At 45.7% G+C, this 18,050-nt stretch overlaps 1 protein-coding gene across 1 annotated transcript in view; it reads left to right on the top strand.

Annotated features, from left to right (window-relative positions):
• CDIP1 (cell death inducing p53 target 1) overlaps window positions 1-16,139 on the top strand; it is a 36,467-nt gene extending 20,328 nt beyond the window's left edge. The window contains exons 4-5 of the mRNA XM_073636238.1: window positions 4,699-4,996; window positions 7,228-16,139. Coding sequence (XP_073492339.1) covers window positions 4,699-4,996; window positions 7,228-7,339 — 410 coding nt within the window. The 3' untranslated portion in view covers window positions 7,340-16,139. The remainder of the gene's footprint in view (window positions 1-4,698; window positions 4,997-7,227) is intronic.
• The last annotated feature ends 1,911 nt before the right edge of the window (window positions 16,140-18,050 follow it).

The following is an 18,050-nucleotide window of genomic DNA, read 5'->3' as shown; positions in this document are numbered from 1 at the left end:
CGAATGCACTGCTGACCAGGGCCCTATATAGAGAGAATGCACCGCTGACTGGGGCTACACTGGAAATGAAGCTGACTAGGGCCCTATATAGAAAGAATGCACCGCTGACTGGGGCCACACTGGAAATGAAGCTGATTGCAGTCCTATATAGAGAGAATGCACCGCTGACTGGGGTCACACTTGAAGGACTGGTCTGCTGACATGCCATACCTGCCTCATTTGCAATATACGGTGCACAGAACCTGTTCAGCCAGCTGTGATCTCATTGCATTAGACAGCAATGGCTGATATATCCCACTGCTGCGGCTTTTCACATTTCAACACTATTGGCGATCTTGACAAACATAAAAAAAAACAAATGTAATGTACCGCTTTCTCTGCTCAGAAAGAGCTTAGTTAATGGGAAACAAGGAGGATAATGTACTCTCTCTAATCTCAATGAGATTACGGGTAACAAGAGACATCCAAGTCCATTAAAGCAGCAATACAAACACTGCAGTCACTTAAGGTGATTCCCTCTGCCACAGAATTCATTTCAATAATTCCATCGTCCTCCAAACTAGAGTCAGAGAAATAAACGTCATGTTGCCTCTCTGCTGTTTCTCCTCCGTCTTCTTTGTATACATTACAAAATGTTACTGTTGACACTTCAGTCTGAGATAAAGCAGATCTGTACTGAGAGATTATGTAGGCTGTCATTACTGGACACTCCTGAAAATGCTGCCATGTTTATCCAATGGCTTCAAAGTGTATCCAAACCCAAAAACCTAAATATAATTTATTGCAGCTTACCTGTTCTTAGAAATGGTGGCTGCATTTGTTTTATTAAAAAAAAAAATTTCAGATTGGTGATCCTGCCAGTAACACACTCCTAGGGACACAACGCTCAGCCACCAAACTATTTTAGGACGTACAGCAGTACTAACCCCCCACACCCAAAAAAACTAAATTCCTGTCCTCCAGAGCAGTGGTCTACACACTGCTGCCCGCAGGCCGGATGCAGCCCTTTGCATGCCTTTAACTGGCCCCTGGGAATTCCTTGCACAGATATGAAACGCTATTCTTCTCATTGATGCGGGTGATGGGATACTTCTGGATCCTGTAAACTCTAGTCCTGGCTATCGCCTTATTATTATTAATCTTGCCTAAAGCTTCATGCACACTGGAGCTCAAAAAACATTTTCTTCTGGATGCCAGATTGCTGGCAGAAAACGCTGGTTGAAAAACGCGCTTTTAACAGCTTTTTTTTTACTAGCATTTAGCGTTTTTTAGCTTTTTTTTTATTTTTTTTTTTTTTTTGTGGTCAGAAAAACGGCACTTTGAACGCGATTTTATGGCGTTCAGAGAACAGCCCATAAACTCCGCTGCTGATAAAAGCTAAACAATGTCTCTGTGTGCATTGACACATAGAATAACATAGAGTGGAGTTTATGGGCTGTTAAAAAAAACACCAAAACTCCAAAAATGGCCGTTTATGAGCTCCAGTGTGCATGGAGCCTTAGTATTGCCGTCACTTCTCTGTTTGCCACACCCACATTCTGCACAGGGAACAATGTATATATAAAAGTGTCCCAACGCAGATGATTGGATCTACACACTGTTGGATTTTTTGGTCCTGGTACAGCATATTTATAGTATACATTAGGGATCGACCGATTATCGGCGGCCAATATTCACTTTTTTTTTTAAAGTATCGGGCACAAACGTACCTGATAGTACCGATATTGCTTCAAGTAGTTTTACCAGGGTGATGCCTGCAGCTGCTGGCATCACCCCGGTACCATTCTTTAGAGCGGACGGTCGGCTTTATTGTAATAACAACCAATGCAGCTCAGCAGCCGCTCGGCTGTTATTACAAGCGCCACCTTCTGCCGCTCGCCCGGGCTCTATCATCTCACTGGGAGGCCCGGGCAACCAGCCGGCACATCCGCCGGCTGGCCGAAGACCCGAACAAAGCCGATGCTTCGTCCGGATCTCGGTTCTAGTAACCCTGAAGCGATGTCATGACATCACTTTGCGGATTACTGGCATATTAAAGGCACCAGTTTTAAAAAATATAAAATATTCAAAAACGCCGAACTTGACGTTTTGAATACTTTCAAGTGCAGAGGAGGGGTTTTGGGGTCTTATAGATCCCCGAACCCTCCATAAATAGTACCTGTCACTGCCTAATACTGTCACAAGGGATGTTTACTTTTCCTTGTGACAGCAATAACAGTGATAAAAAAAAAAAAAGTGTAAATTTTTTTTTTTTTTTAATTTACAGAGGGTATTGGCTATTGGTCTGAGAGGTGGCCGAAATATTGGTACTGTATCGGCGCCAAAAAAAACGATATCGGTGGATCCCTAGTATACATTTGAGATCCAGCCCATCCATAGGATATTACCAATCCAAGCCATGCCGAACACCTCCCCCATGTGCATACAGTAATTCATAGCATTTCTCTTCTGTCAATGTTCGGACAGGTTTTTATAACCACTTTCATAGCACTACACAGGCTATCACATCACTTTGTGTTTAACACAAAACTAAACCAAGACTTCCATCTTCTCAGTAGAAACATCTCTTCTAACTTCAGAGTAACAATATATGTAAAGGAGTAATAACCCAAAACAGTAAATATACCAGAGATAAAACGATAATTCTCCCACTTTCCAAGACTCTGGTCCGGCCGCACCTGGGGTATGCCGTCCAGTTCTGGGCACCAGTCCTCAGGAAGGATGTGCTGGAACTGGAGAGAGTCCAGAGAAGGGCAACAAAACTAATAAAGGGACTGGAGGATCTCTGCTACGGGGAAAGACTGCAAGCACTGAACCTATTCTCCCTGGAGAAGAGACGCTTGAGAGGGGATATGATTTCAATGCACAAATACCGTACTGGTGATCCCACAATAGGGATAGAACTTTTCAGCGCAAGGGAATTAAAAAAAAGAGAGAAGAGAAGCGGTTTAATCTTAAACTGCGTAGAGGATTCTTTACTGTTAGAGCAGTAAGGATGTGGAATTCTCTTCCACAAGCAGTGGTTATAGTGGGTAGTAGTTATTTAAAAAAACAATTAGATAAGCACCTTAATGACCACAACATGCAGGGATATACAATGTAATATAGACATAAAGCACACACACAGGTTGGACTCGATGGACTTGTCTTCTTTTTTTTTTTTTTTTTTTTTTTTTTTTCAACCTCACCAATTATGTAACCAATGATATGGCACTATTCCTTCCACTGATACCGATGATGGGGCACTATTCCTCCCTCTGATACTGACAATAAGGCATTTTTCCTATCGCTAATACCCATTATGTAGAACTATTCCTCCTCCTCCTACTGACTACGGGCGCTGTGTAATTTTTATACTCCTACTGGCCACAGTCTGGCCCCCCTAAAGTCTAAAGGACCTTATACTGGCCCTTTGTTTAAAAAGTTTGGAGACCCCTTATCTAGAGCAATGGTTCTCAACCTAATAGATTACAGGGACCAGTAAATTCTTCCAAAACCTACTTTTCCCCAACAGTAAAAAAAAAAAAAAAATATATATGCATTGAAATACTGGAGGGCATGCACTTCAAGTCCTAAGCAGACTGATCTCTCTTTTTAATGGATGACTGCCATAGGACCTTTTGTGCATCACAAATCTCTCCCGTTGTTTATTATCCACTCTAATTTGTGTTAATCTTCAATACTTTTAAACCATTCACATCTTACCCTTGCCTTGGTTGCCCTACTGCAGCCCCAGTGGTGGAAAGACGGGGTTTGCTGGAGGCCCTCCATGCCTCTCTCTCTGTTGGACCATCATAACACTGAATTGTTAACGCTTTTATTCTGCAGCTGTACTTGTATACCTTTTTGCACATCTAGTATATTCTGTATATCTTCACATGGCACCCTGAGGAAGAAGGTGACTTTGAAACGCGTTGGATGCCCTTTCTTTTGATCTAAGATCATTCACTGGCATTTTATGCTATGAGTTAAATGTGCAATCTAAACCTACTTAAGCCGCATTTTGTTTTTAAATTTTTGTATAAATAAAATGGATGTTTTATTGTGTTATTGTGTACTCCTAGGTAGCCTCTGGAGGAGGTTGGGGGGGGGGGGGGTCTTTGGGAGGACTGGAGGCTAAAGACTCTGGAGCAAACTAGGGGGGGGGCTGCAGGGGACTGCGTGGTACAGTGGAAGGTTGGGGGGGACTAAGGGAACTGTGTGAGGGTTGAAGAGCACCGCAGACAACTATGCGAGTTTGAGTGGTACTGTGGGAGGTTGAGGGATCTGCAACTGGCTGGAGGCCTTGGAAGAGGGAGGCTGAGGCCTGGCAGCCGGCCATGGCCTAGTGTTTAAGAACCACTGCTCTAGAGGGAGGAGGTTCTAGAAGGGACTTCTGTGTAATTGTCCATAATAACGTTTTACAAGATGCTGACATAATAGGAGTGCAGCTGGTTGCTTTGCATACGACTTGTTTGGGAGCCATGGAGGAGCTCTATGTAGCTAGCTCCTATTACCACAGACGTAGACACGCTTTGTGGGCTTGTGAGCAGCTGCTTCCCTTGGATCACGCATTAATGTAACCATTATTATATTATGCCTGTCAGAAATGAAATGCATTTCATGAGTTTGTATTTTCAGTTAGCCTTTAAATGATATCACTTTAACCCTAGGCTTAGTGTTGTGTATGATCAATTGACCCTTGTGTGTCTTCCCCAGGTTTTTACCCTCCTCCTGGACCCTATGGACCTATGGGGTACTACCCACCTACAGCTGGACAGTATCCACCCCAGTTCCCATCCCCCAGTGCCCACGCCGCCACCACTGTCATCATGCCACCCGGAGCCAGTGCTGCTTCTGCCACCACCACCACGGTGACCGTACTGCAAGGCGAGATGTTCCAGGGTTCTCCAGTACAGACAGTGTGCCCGCACTGCCAGCAGCCAATCACTACTCACATTACCCACGAGATCGGGCTCATGAATCTCCTGCTCTGCTGCTTCTGCTGCTTTGTGGGGTAAGTGTGGCGGCATCTCTCAACAGTATTGGGTCCATGTTGACCTGTTCCACTGGTTGTTTTAATCGCTTGGAGAGATCAGCATGCAGATCTGTCTGCTGATCTTCATAGTTCCCCTCAGACTTCTCCTTAGCTGCAAGTTATGCATGCGCACTCTACTCTCTCTCACTCTCACAGAATGCTGAGCTGCGAGGGAAAGTGGACTGCGCATGCGTAGGTAGGGGACGAAGCTGGCCGTGCTCATTCCTGAGTTTCCAGGGCCACGCATCCAATGTTAGGTGCAACTCCAGGACAGAGAAGGAAGGACAATTGTGTGAGCAGCTTTTAAAAGCAAGCATTTCTTTGAAAAACAGAGATTTTTTTTTTTAATGTATTAAGGCAGTGGTCATCAACTCCAGTCCTCAGGGCCCACTAACAGGCCAGATTTTATGTATTACCTTTGGGAGATGCAGACCAGAAAACTGCAATCACTGAGCAGCAAATGATATCACCTGTGATGTATTTCAGTTATCTTGCAAACCTGGCCTGTTAGTGGGCCCTGAGAACAGTGTTGATGACAACTGTATTAAGGGTCGCTGTAATGCAGTGGCCTTCTAAATTCGGGTCTTTGCTTGCCTTTTATCCGGCCTTTGGGACACTATTCCTCCCTCTGACACTAATGATGGAGCATCAATTCTTCCTCTGACACCAATAATAGGGCACTATTCCTTCTAGTGACACCAAAGATGGGGCACTGAAGCATAAGGGACCTGCTTAGAGGTACGGCCTGAAAAAGGAAATCTAAAGCACTTTGGCTTTAACCACTTCCCGCCTGTCCGCAATGGACTGTGGGCGAGTGGCTGGTGTATTCAAAGCGACATACTGGTACATCGCTGCCTACTTCTGGGCTTAGGATGCACGTCCCCCTCCTGGTACCAGCTGTGATTGTACACAGCGGGAGCCTGTCAGCAAGTCCCGGCCAATGATCATTAGCCGGGACCTGCTGATTGGCTGTGTGCAATCCCAACCCAGAGCTCTGTGCTGATAATCAACACAGGGTTCTCTACAAAAGGAGTGATCTGTCCGTTTCTCATCCCTGCAAAGCAGGGATGAGAAACTGAGAGAATCTGTTAGTACAAACAGCACATTTTACACACATTACACATAGTTAGGCACACATTTAACCCCTTGATCACCCTAGATGTTATCCTAGGGCCAGCCAATGGCTCCCGCTGCTATTGATCGGTCCAATGAGGAAGGAGAGAGAGCCGCTGCTTTCATGTACAGCGCTGGATTATGACTGGGCTCAAGTAAGTATAAGGGGGGCTGCGGGGACACATGCAGCACAGAAGGGTTTTGAACTTAATGCATAGAATGTATTAGGGTAAAAAAAAAAAACGAACTTTACAACCACTTTAAGTGAATCGTCCTTCTCCCTGTAGTTATAAAGGATAATGTTACTTTACCCATTAAAGGAAAACTGCTGCATCATTTGACTGCCAATTTCCTTTTCTCACCCACTGAAGCCCCTGCAGTTGTTTACATTAAAGAAGAAAACATGCATACCTTTTTCCCTGCAGTTTTTAAGCCAATCTGGTGATCTCACCAGTACTTCTCGGGAAGGGGGGGCACGCAGGCAGGTTTGAGCTGCGATACATGATGGCTTTCAGTGCTTTGGACCTAGCCTGTGTAATGAAGCGCCCTCTAGGGGGAGTGTTTCCAGGCAGGTTGTATTTGCATGCAGACTGTTCTAGGTAATGCCCATGTGTTGCTGAGCCTCCATCAGTGCAAGAACTGAAATGTGATGAATGAAAGGGGCAGACCAGGGATGATCTGGCTGGGGTGCAAAGAACTAGATGATGCAGGATGTCTTCCTGCCAGGAAACGAAGCAGGCTCTATCTGACTTCTGCAGTTGCTTTTGTTGGGGTCACCCGTGCGCGCTTGCTCCCGAGCTCCACTGCTGCATCCATTGACTTGGCTCTGCCCCCTGCTCCTGTATCACAGGATTTGATTGACAGCAGCTCCCACTGCTATCAACCTGCCCAATGCGGAGTGAGACAAGGCAGGAGCCGCTGCACTTATGCACATTGCTGGATTGGATTGGGCTCAGATAAAAAAAAAGGGAGGGCCAGTCTGGAGGGAAGCTGCAGCACAGAAGGTTTTTTTACCTTAATGCATAGTATGCATTAAGGTGAAAAACCTTAAGGCTTTAGAACCACTTTAACTTTTTGTTTTTTGTTTTCTTCTTCAGATGTGACCTGGGCTGCTGTCTCATTCCTTGTATGATCAATGATCTGAAAGATGTAACCCACACCTGTCCTAACTGCAAGGCCTACATCTACACCTACAGAAGAATGGGCTAAAGGACATTTCACAGGTTCCTCTCCATCCCTAAAGCATTCATCTCCAAGCTACAGTCTCATCTTCTCCTCCACCTGCCCATCGCCACTCAGATGCTGTGAATCGAGACTCCTGATACGGCTAGGTCCAAACATGACATGGTCTGCTTATAAAATGAAGGAAAAAAGTAATTTCAGACTAACGACCATTGTCCATCAAGTGTCTTCTGGTGGTGCCCCCCCTCCCAAGACACCTGGAAGATATTGCTGATGACTTTTATGCTGCTTTTAGGATCACTTAGGACTAGAAGGTCAATGTGTCAAAACAGAGTCTAGTTCAGATAGGAAACTATTGGGTTATGACATAACTGGAACACTGTCGTGGCTTCGTTGTTCCAAGTGTGCCGACACTGGTGGCCTCGTAGGAAGGGAAGCTGGCTTGTAAGAATGTCCATGCCATTTCCAGATTGCCATACGTCAAGTCTGCACTCACAATCTGCTTAATCTTCAGGCCCATCAATGCTACCTCAGAGATAAGTGGCATTAGGTTTTGTGAAGGGCAAGGTTGGTTTTCACAAAGAAGGGTCGACCAATCTGTCCCACCAGGAAATCAGCTGCTTTAAAATAGGACTTACTACTAATCGGCATTTTCACTTTTCCTGATTTTTTTGGTAGCATATAAAAGCTCCATGGGTTTGCCTTTGATGTGATGATGACGCTTCAATCATGGCTGAAAGGATTTACTGGAACTGGTCTACACAGACGCACGTGTTTGAATTCTCCAAGCTTTCACATTTATCATATACCATAAAACACTAGCTAAACAAAAATAATCATCCACCTGCTTCTTATACCTCTCAGGGCCTCCAATGGTGATATCTCTGCACCTAGGTTCCCAACTCCTCCCACCTTCCATAACAATTGTGATGTTGTCTCGCTCTTATTTTAGGTTGTGTAGCATGCCACAGGATGAGTGAACTATTCCTGTTTTGGCCTAATAGGTGTGCCAGTCCACCAGCCATCCATGCCTCAAAGACAAGTTGGCTTTGGGGTGGACTGATCCTTTAAGATCCTTCATACCACTTGGGGTTGGCTCCTCTACTGTATGAGTTAAAATGCTGTCTTGTTGGTAATTATTAAGTGGGTTGCAGCAGATGACAAAGAAATGTATGCATTTGACAGAATAATCAGTAGTAATCTCAGTCATCCTCAAAATGCAGTTAGATGACGTCCCATATCTGTGCATTGCACTATAAGACTGCCCTCAGCCGCGGTCTTGCTCCATCCTCCACCCAAGCTTGGATTTTGGACGGTTTCATCTAACTGTATCCCATCTTCACTTGGATCTCGATAAAGTGACCCTGTGACGTACACCCTGTAGAGGCAGCTGTTTTTTTACAGACTAGTGCTGGTCCAGATTATCGGTCCACTGGAAGCCATGACATTTCTGTACTGTCACCAACTTCGCTGGCATCAATAATCTTTAAGCTCATGGAAAGGCCCTGCGAACCATAATCTCAGTCATCCTGCATTTAGAGCATGTCCCATACCCGCGCATTGCACTATAAGCCTGCCCTCAGCCGCTGCCTTGCTTCATCCTACACCCAAGCTCAGATTTTGGAATGTTTTGCATCTTTTGGTATCTAATCGGAGGGAGGAATTCAGCTTCACATGGATCTCAAAAAAGTGACCCTGTCATGTACACCCTGTAGAGGTGGCTGTTTTTCCGGACTAGTGCTGGTCCAGATTATCAGTCTACTGGAAGCAGAGCCGATCCGCTCACTACGCAAGCTGTGTAGGGCCCCGCAAATTACTCGAGGCCCCGCCTACCCCTCGTGTCATAGCGCGTCAATTAATGTTTACAACATCCAGTGGCGGAACTTAAGGGGTTGCTGCAGTCACATTTGCGACTGGGCCCTTCCTTTATACCGTTGTGGGGGGGCCCCAAGACCCAGCATCCCCCCCTGCACCTCTGGCTGGCCGTTTAGAGTGCAGTGGGGACAGGTGGGAGGAGGTGGAAGGCGGCGATCGGCAGCTATATGGTGCCTGTGTTTGCGGCGGGATCTCCCTGAGGCTTGTAGTACTCTCTCGAGTGTCAGTGTATACAGTGGAGAGGAGAAGGGAGGGGCCTCTGACCCGGGCAGGTGTCAGTTTCACTTTCATTCTGCTTGAACACTGTTGCTGATGCCCGGGTCAGAGGCCCCTCCCCTCTCCGCTAGATACATTCGGAGATAGAACTACTAGCAACAGCGAGATCCCCCTGCCTGTGGACACCATAGAGCTGCCGATCGCCGCCTTCCACCTCCATCAGCCAGGTACAGGGGAACCTCTGCAAGGGGGGGAGTCAGCTGTTTGGGGACACTGATGTAAGAGGGGGGCCTCTGGGGACACTGATGTAAGAGGGGGGCCTCTGGGGACACTGATGTAAGAGGGGGGCCTCTGGGGACACTGATGTAAGAGGGGGGCCTCTGGGGACACTGATGTAAGAGGGGGGCCTCTGGGGACACTAATGTAAGAGGGGGGGCTCTCTGGGGACCCTGTGTAAGGAGAGGCTCTCTGGGGACACTAATGTAAGGGGAGGCTCTCTTGGGACCCTGGTATAAGGGGGGCTCTCTGGGGACCCTGATGTAAAGGGAGGCTCACTGGGGACCCTGATGTAAGGGGAGGCTCTCTGAGGACCCTGATGTAGGGGGAGGCTCTCTGAGGACCCTGATGTAGGGGGAGACTCTGTCAGGTGTGGCAATGGTAAATGGTTTACATAGCTCACGGGATCACGGGTCAGGTAGAGGGCCCCTTAGTAGAATTTTTCTTAGGGCCCCAGGGAGGTCAGGATCGGCACTGACTGGAAGCCATTACCTTTCTGTACTGTCACCAACTTCGCTGGCATCAATAATCTTTACACTGGTGTAGCTTAGCCCTCACAATGAATGCTCTGCCTCTAAACATCACAAGGCTCATGGAAAGGCAGGCCACTCAGAACTGATATCTCAGCTGTAGGTGGATGCTGGTGGGCTGAATCTCTCTTGGTTCTTAAAACGTTTTTAGAGCTCATAATCAAGAGATTTCTGCACCAGAGGAACAATCAGAATGTTGTATTCCTACTAAGGAGGAAGGGTTTCTCAACTAGGGTTCCTTGAACAATGAGCAGCTTATGCCGCTCAGATAAGTCCCTCTAAGTTGATCCTTTTTAGTAAGGGGGGTCATTCTTCCCAAACACCACAAGTGTACTGAGCATTCTTCCCAATGACCATCACACTAATTAATAAATCATGGGTTGTATATATAGTCATTTTTAGCAGGGCTTGCCTGAGACCAGAAAGGCAGCCCTAAAGAATCTGTCACTTTGCACATTGAAGGAAAAGTGACCGGTTCTCCCGACAGGTCAATCCTGCCACCAATACCCATTAACACTAACCTTCATTGTGTAGCTTTGTAGGATCCGATCCTCCTGTGCAGCCCCCCTCCAGTTTCTCTGTCAAGAGCAACATGGCTGCCTGTCACATTTAGGCAGGGTGGGTGTACAGGCTGGCAGAAGCAATGACAGTGCAGATTGGTGATGTGAGTGGAGAGCAAACGGGAAGGAGCAACACATGACCACCCTGCTCTGTACGGGCTTCTCAGACCTGTTGCTTTCCATGTCAACAATAATGTCAATGAGCAATGGCGCTGCTAAGCCCACGATAGAGTAGGATGGGCAGTATGCCTTTACCGGGGGCTGCTGGGCCTTTAGGGTAGGCTGTATGGGGCCCACCATGATTTTTATGGTGGCCCTGGGTGGATGTGAGGTGTGTTTTTTTTTTTTTTTTTTTTTTTTCTTTTCTGGAGACCCAATTCGTTTTCCCTGGATCTACAGGAAATGAATGGAAATCCCATTAGTGGGCTCTCAAGACAAGGAAAAGAAAATGTTAACCCTTTCCCAATCTGTCCAAAATTTTGGCTGGAGCCTGAACCCCCTTGTAATGGCTACAGCAAATGAGCAGACCGTGTTCCAGAGGTAGATCCAGATAAGGATCTGGAATATCATTCAGCCCACCTACATCAACCTTTAAAACTGAACAATCCGTCTTGGGTGGACCGACCCTTGAAGTAGCTTAGCATACCATCTCTCTGTGTATAAACTACAAATTATATTACAACTTGCTTTTTGAATGAATAATTTCTGTATGGAAACCCGTTTTCATGAAACCTGTACAGTCGTCTTTACTCTCCGTCCCAGGCGTATGGGCCTCCTGTGGTGCGTTACCCTGATTTTTTTTTGTGATCTCACGCTCCTTCCGTTAAACTCTGAACCCCCGTGAGAGTGGCATCTTGGCGGTCTTCTATAAACCGACCGCGTTCTGATTTTTCTCAGGTTTGCTTGTTGATCCTTGCGTGCGGCCGCACGTTGTTGCCTTTGCCTGACAGTTGCATCGAATTTTATTTACTGTATAGTTCTGATTTTATTTTTATGAATTCACACAGCAAAAAAAAAAAAAAAAAAAATGAACTGCCTATTGACAGTTTTGTATCGATTTATTGCTATCTGTCGCATATTGGCTGGTTTTAGATACTGCATGTCAGTCCACACAGGGACATAGATATAACAGGTTGCTAGGGACTATTATGGCTTGGTATAAATATCCAGTCATATTTGATTTTCACAGTCCAAAATGTTCTACAAGTGGAACTCCACCTCTCTGAGGTATCGGATACTGTAAGGAAGGGCAGAAAGTCACCCTGGTAAGCGGTATTTCTGTTATAGATACTTTAAAGTGACACTAAACTCAAATTTTTTTTAATAAAAAAAATAAATGCATCCCGTTTAAAGTGATTGTACATCACCTTAAAAAAAATAAATAAATAAACATGTTATGCTGCTCTGTGTAATAGTTTTTCCACAGAGTAGTCCTGATCTTCTCCTTCTGGGATCCCCTACTGGCTGCTCCTCTTCTTAGTGCTCCCATATAGGAAGCTGCTTCCTATGGGTGTGCTACCTGTGGGCTCGCTCCTGAGTCGGGCTGCCAGCGTCCATTGCCACAGACAGCACAGCTTGACCCTAACCCCCCCCCCCCTCACAGAATTTGATTGACAGCAGCAGGGGCCAATGGCTCCTGCTGCTATCAGTCTGCCCTGTAAGAAGACAGAGAGACGCTGCTCTTGGGCACAGCCCTTGATCAAGATTAGACTGATCTTGTGACACAGAAGGGTTTTTCTTTTTTAACTTACTGCAGTGACTGCATTAATGTGAAAAACTACCTTAAAGCGGAGTTCCGCCAAATTTTTAAATAAGGACACTCGCCTGTCCAGGGCGCCCGCGATGTCGGCACCTGAAGCAGATCTCTCCCTTGGCTCTCGGGTGCTGCCGCCGCCATCTTCAGTAAGGGAATCAGGAAGTGAAGCCTTGTGGCTTCACTTCCTGGTTCCCAACTGCGCATGTGCGACTCGCGATGCGCTATCCCACTGGTCCCTCCTGTCATCTCCCAGAAGACAGCGCGGGGGGGGGGGGGTTGAGAAGGCACCAGAAGTGGCGCAGATACCTGCGGGTGGCTCGGGTATGCCCGGAAGTGGGAGAAAAATACCTGTATTAGACAGGTATCTCCCACCCCATGAAAGGTGCCAAATGTGACACTGGAGGGGGGGGGGGTGGATTCCAAAAAGCGGAAGTTCCATTTTTGGGTGGAACTCCATTTTAAAGAGGAACTGCAGTCTGCTCACATAATTTGTAATAAAAACATCTTTGCCATTCTGAAGCTTCCCTCCAACCGCTTTGCATAATATTTTATATATACTGTGATTCTGTACTTGCCAAATATGCTGCCGAAATCTCTCTCCACTAGTCTGGCTGCAGCCATTTTAACTGTGGGCAGCTGAAGCTGCTGCCTGTTCACTTCCTGGATTTACACAGAGGCACACCTCCAGCTCTGCAGCTCTCATTGGCCCTCTTATGACTCATTCCCCCTCCCTTCCTGGCAAACTCTCACGAGAGAGTGCTGTGCATGATGTCGTAAGCCTAGGCTTTTTACCAGACAAACAGGAAGTGGGCTGTATCAGGTATTTACTGGCAGAAAAAAAAAATGTTTTACTATCCAAAGTTAAAACAACAAGAGCAAAAGATTTATTAGATGGAAAGTTGAAAAAATGTCTGAAGTTCCACTTTAATCCTTTAGAACCACTCTAAATAGAAGCAAATTGTACCTTCTATCTCTCTCTTCCATTGTTTCATCTCTCTGATGCAAGCTTTTTTTTTTTTTTTTTACTGCTGTTCTCAGACTTCCTGTTGTAGGGTGGCTACATTCATTCTCCATGCAGCCCCTGTGTGCGACTGTAGCCACCTTTTCCTGCCACACATCTGCCTGCAGACACATTCAGCTCTACAGGAATTGTAGTACACATAGAACGGAGAATGTGTCCAGAAATCACGGCACTGCTCGCTCTACTATAGTAGCAATGAGGTGCATCAGTGGTGGATGGGGAGAATGCTGGAAAACAACAGAGTTAAAATAAAACAGCAATGGTATACTTGATATTTTAGAATGTTTGCTGTAACAAAAAAAAATGAGTTTAGTGTTACTTTAAGGCTGTACAGGCTCTTGAACTATCCATGGTGTCCAATAGGAAATAGCCAAATTCTTTTTTGCGTATTTGAGACACGCTATACTTTTCGGAAGACGTCGGTGGGAAGCAGTGGATCCAAAACTGACTCGGTGTGAAGGTGAGTACAATGACTCCAGCCAGCCAGCTCTCTAACGAGCCTTTGTGGGGGTAAGGACAAGGAGAGTAAGGGTGCTACACCAAAAGTAGAGCAGCGCAGTGGCTTGGTGGTTAGTCCAAGGTTGGAATTCTGACCAGAAACTGCATCTGCATGGAGTTTGCATGTTCTCTCTGTGCTTGCATGGGTTTCCTACCACACTGCAAAGACATACTGGCAGGTTCATTGGTTCCTGCCCAAATTGGCCCTAATTTGTTCATGCATGTATTTAGGCATGTGAGATAGGGGCCTTAGATTGTAAGCTCCTTGTGGGCAGGGGCTGATGTGAATGTGTGGTATGTAAAGTGTTGGTACTATATAAATGCCTGTAATAATACGCATAGGACTCCACTATTTGTTTCACCACAAATGGCCAAAGATAAAGCCAACACGTTTCAGTGGCTGTATGGTTTCACCTTTCATCAGGGCTTAGGTTGATGGTTTAGTTGGTCTCTTAGTGGTGGTTGGGTTCAATTAACTCTGGAATAAATTGGCTGCTTTAATCCTTCAGCAGCTGTTTTTGAAAAACTTGAACTCCTATACATTTGGTGTGGCGCTTTTATTTTCCTTGTATGGGTTGGCCCCGTCCCCACGCTGGTTTTTTTTTTTCGGATTGAATTTGTGTTCAAAACTGATGACATGTGTGATTTAGATGTGTTCCCATAGAAGGCAATAGCTGGGAATTTGCATCTGAACCGCCCCACAGTGCTCAGAAAATGCACAAGACTCTTTCAATTTTGCACTGCCGCTGCTCCGCATATATGTGAAGTGACTCCATGGAGAAGGCTGCTGGTTCACATGTCATGTGAATCGGATGCAGTTCAAAATGCATCCAAATTGCATATATGTGAACAGAGCCTAAAGCATGCTTCACAAGGAGGGGGTCACCTTAGGGCTGGCCCTTTGTTTTTTTTTTTCAATCTAGTATCCAATCCACCTGTAGGTGGCAGAATAACCTATTTTGTCATGGAATAAGAACTCAATTGAACTTCAGAGAAAGGGTCTTTAAAGTGAGTACAACAAAAATCCTATTATTTACAAAGATGTCTAAATAAAACTGCCCTTCCTTACAGTGTTAATGTTGGGAGTAAAGTGTCATTTCTCTGGAAAGTGACCACATTAAGATTAGAACCACAAAGCGAGAAAGAAGTGATAAATGCTTTAGTTTTGATATTTGCATCTCTACAGAAAACCAGCAGATGTTGATACCAATGTGCATAGCTTTTTAAAGCCAATCTGTACCCATTATCTATACCTTGACCGAGGCAGCCATTGTTATGGCCCAGCATAAATTGCTCTTAAGCCTCGTACACACGGTACGATTGTTGGCCAACTGAGCGCCCTGATTTTTGTCAAAATTGCGTGTGCCAGGATCTTGTCTTGCATACTAATGTTACACAATTGTCATGCCGCAAACACGAAGGTAGTGATGTACTACGAGGAATTTCAGCTCTTGAGCGCCACCCTTTGGGCCCCGTCTGCTAATTTCGTGTTTGGCGAGCATTGATTCCGAGCATACGGTTTTGTACTTTCAACTTTTGTATGAGGGATTTTGTGTACTGACCATACGAAAATCTGACGTCAAACCGGTGTCCGACTAAAATGTACTAGCCTGTCATCCAACATTTGTTGGCCGAAAGTTGGACAACAATTGTCAAAAGGAGCGTACTAACGGTAAGATTTTAGGACAACGGTCTGTCAACAGACAATCCCTGCCAACAATCGTACCGTGTGTACAAGGCTTAAGACTAGCCCTGTTGCTTCTATAGCAGAGGCGAGATTTAGGGAAGCCTCTCTGGTTACACCAACAGTTGTCAGCGAGCTGACAGAACGCAATGCACAAAATGGCCGTCCTAGTTGTGACCAGAGAAAGGGAAAGGCAGCTGGGCAGATTTTTTTTGTATTTTTTTGTTAACGTGGAATAAAGTAGACCACCAGCACACAAGTTGTTTTTGTTTTTTTTGTTGTAAATTTTGCCAATTTAAACCTGATGTGACCTTGTCGCTTGCCACAAGAGCCCCTGTGGCGGCAAGTTCCTCTAACTGTGAAAAATGTATATTTATTAGTATGTTGCATTAAATAGTAATGACCTAACAATCATCGATTTTGGTGTGGTGATTTATGTTGCTGCATTCTCTGTTCCAGGGACACTTAAAGCAAAACTTTACCTAAAATAACTTGATAAAAAATAATTTGCTTTAGCAAGGATCCTACATTCCACATTAACCTCCCTGGCGGTCTGATTATGTCAGATTTTTGAATCTCAAAGCTGTACATTGTTTTGTGGCGTTTTGTATTGTAGGCCTGTAATTCTTAGGAAAAACACACTTAAATCTGTACAAACAATAGTCTAGTAGACATCCCGGGTATGATAACACGAAATCATAAATTATAATATAATAAACTATAAATAATTATAAAAAAATAATAATAACAGCCTTTAAAAATTCCACTCGCCTGCTTGCATTTTGCGAGTGGAATTTAGTGCAGGGTGAGTGAGGAGCAGAGGTGGACCAGGCTGCGGAAATCAGAGTGGCCCGGAGGGGGGGGGGGGGGGCCTGCCTGCCCGCCCCCCCTCACTGCTCTGTTGTCCTGTAAAAAAGCCTGCCAGAAGCAATCAGCTAGGAAACTGTCAAGTGGAGAACACAGAGCAGCAGGGCCATTTGAGCTGAGGCTGCAGCGCCCCCCTCCCTCCCTCTCTTTTCCTTGTGTATCACGGAGCTGGGTCTGTGTTCGGCGTCCCCCCCCCCCCCCCCCCCCCCGACCGGCTTGTGTAATAGATGGAACACCAATTGAATCAGTGTTCTGCCTGTCACACGAGCCGGTCTAGGGGGGCGGGACCTCCTTACAGCAGCGCCGAACACAGACCCAGCTCCGTGATACACAGCGGTAGATGCCTGGTGTGAGTGTGATCCATCATCTATGGTGAGTCTGCAATCATGGGCACAGTGAGCTGCATTCACAGTCAGTGAGGCTACTATCATGGGCACAGTGAGCTGCATTCACAGTCAGTGAGGCTACAATCCTGGGCACAGTGAGCTGCATTCACGGGCAGTGAGGCTACAATCATGGACACAATGAGCTGCATTCATGGGCACAGTGAGCTGCATTCACGGGCAGTGAGGCTAAAATCATGGGCACAGTGAGCTGCAATTATGGGCACAGTGAAGCTGCATTCATGGGCACTGTAAAGCTGCATTTGATGGGCACAGTGAGGCTGCAATGATGGGCACAGTGAGGCTCCAATGATGGGCACAGTGAGGCTGCACTGATATGCTTTATGTTAATATTGTTAATATTTATTTTTGGATCTTCATTCTGCATAAAACATTTAACAGTGTAATTTCATGAGATAATTTTACAAGGGTGTGTTTAGGGGCAAGGGAGGGGTTGGGTGGGGCAACTGGTGGCAAGTAACTCTTAAGGCCTGGCTAGTGGCTCAGGATTTGAAATTTTGAGCCCTAAAAATAATAAAATGTATTCAATAATGTAATCAAATCAAAAACACTGAAATTTGCTCAGTCGCAGAATCGTTTCTGTCGTCACTTTCAGTATCTGATGACAAATTTCCCCACAAATCACTATCGCTCAATTCTGCAAGTGATTCTAATTCACTATCACTGTTTTCTAGCTGGTCAAAAAACGCTTTTGACATAAAGGGACACTTTTGGTTGCTATGGACAATCTCAAGTTTCCAGGCATAAAGAACAGTATATATAATATAAAACTGCATGCAGGGCACTGGACAAAGCATTAGGGACAAAAGGGAGGTGAAATGATTTGATACAGATTACAGTGTATTATGTGTGTTATGTTTTGTGTACATTTTTGAATTTGTCGCCGGGCTCCGCCCCCATGCGTCACAACGCTTACAGGGAACAGAGCCCGGAACATTGATCGATCGGCCGGAGGACACAGCGGGAGGACATTGCAGGATCCTGGGGACAAGTTAAATTCGCTGTACCAGGATACTGCGGTGTAATCCCGAGTGTGGCTCGGGGTTACTGC

This window comes from Aquarana catesbeiana, linkage group LG06 (genome assembly GCF_042186555.1).
Source record: "Aquarana catesbeiana isolate 2022-GZ linkage group LG06, ASM4218655v1, whole genome shotgun sequence".
Taxonomy (NCBI): domain Eukaryota; kingdom Metazoa; phylum Chordata; class Amphibia; order Anura; family Ranidae; genus Aquarana; species Aquarana catesbeiana.
This window is presented reverse-complemented; position numbering and strand designations above follow the sequence as displayed.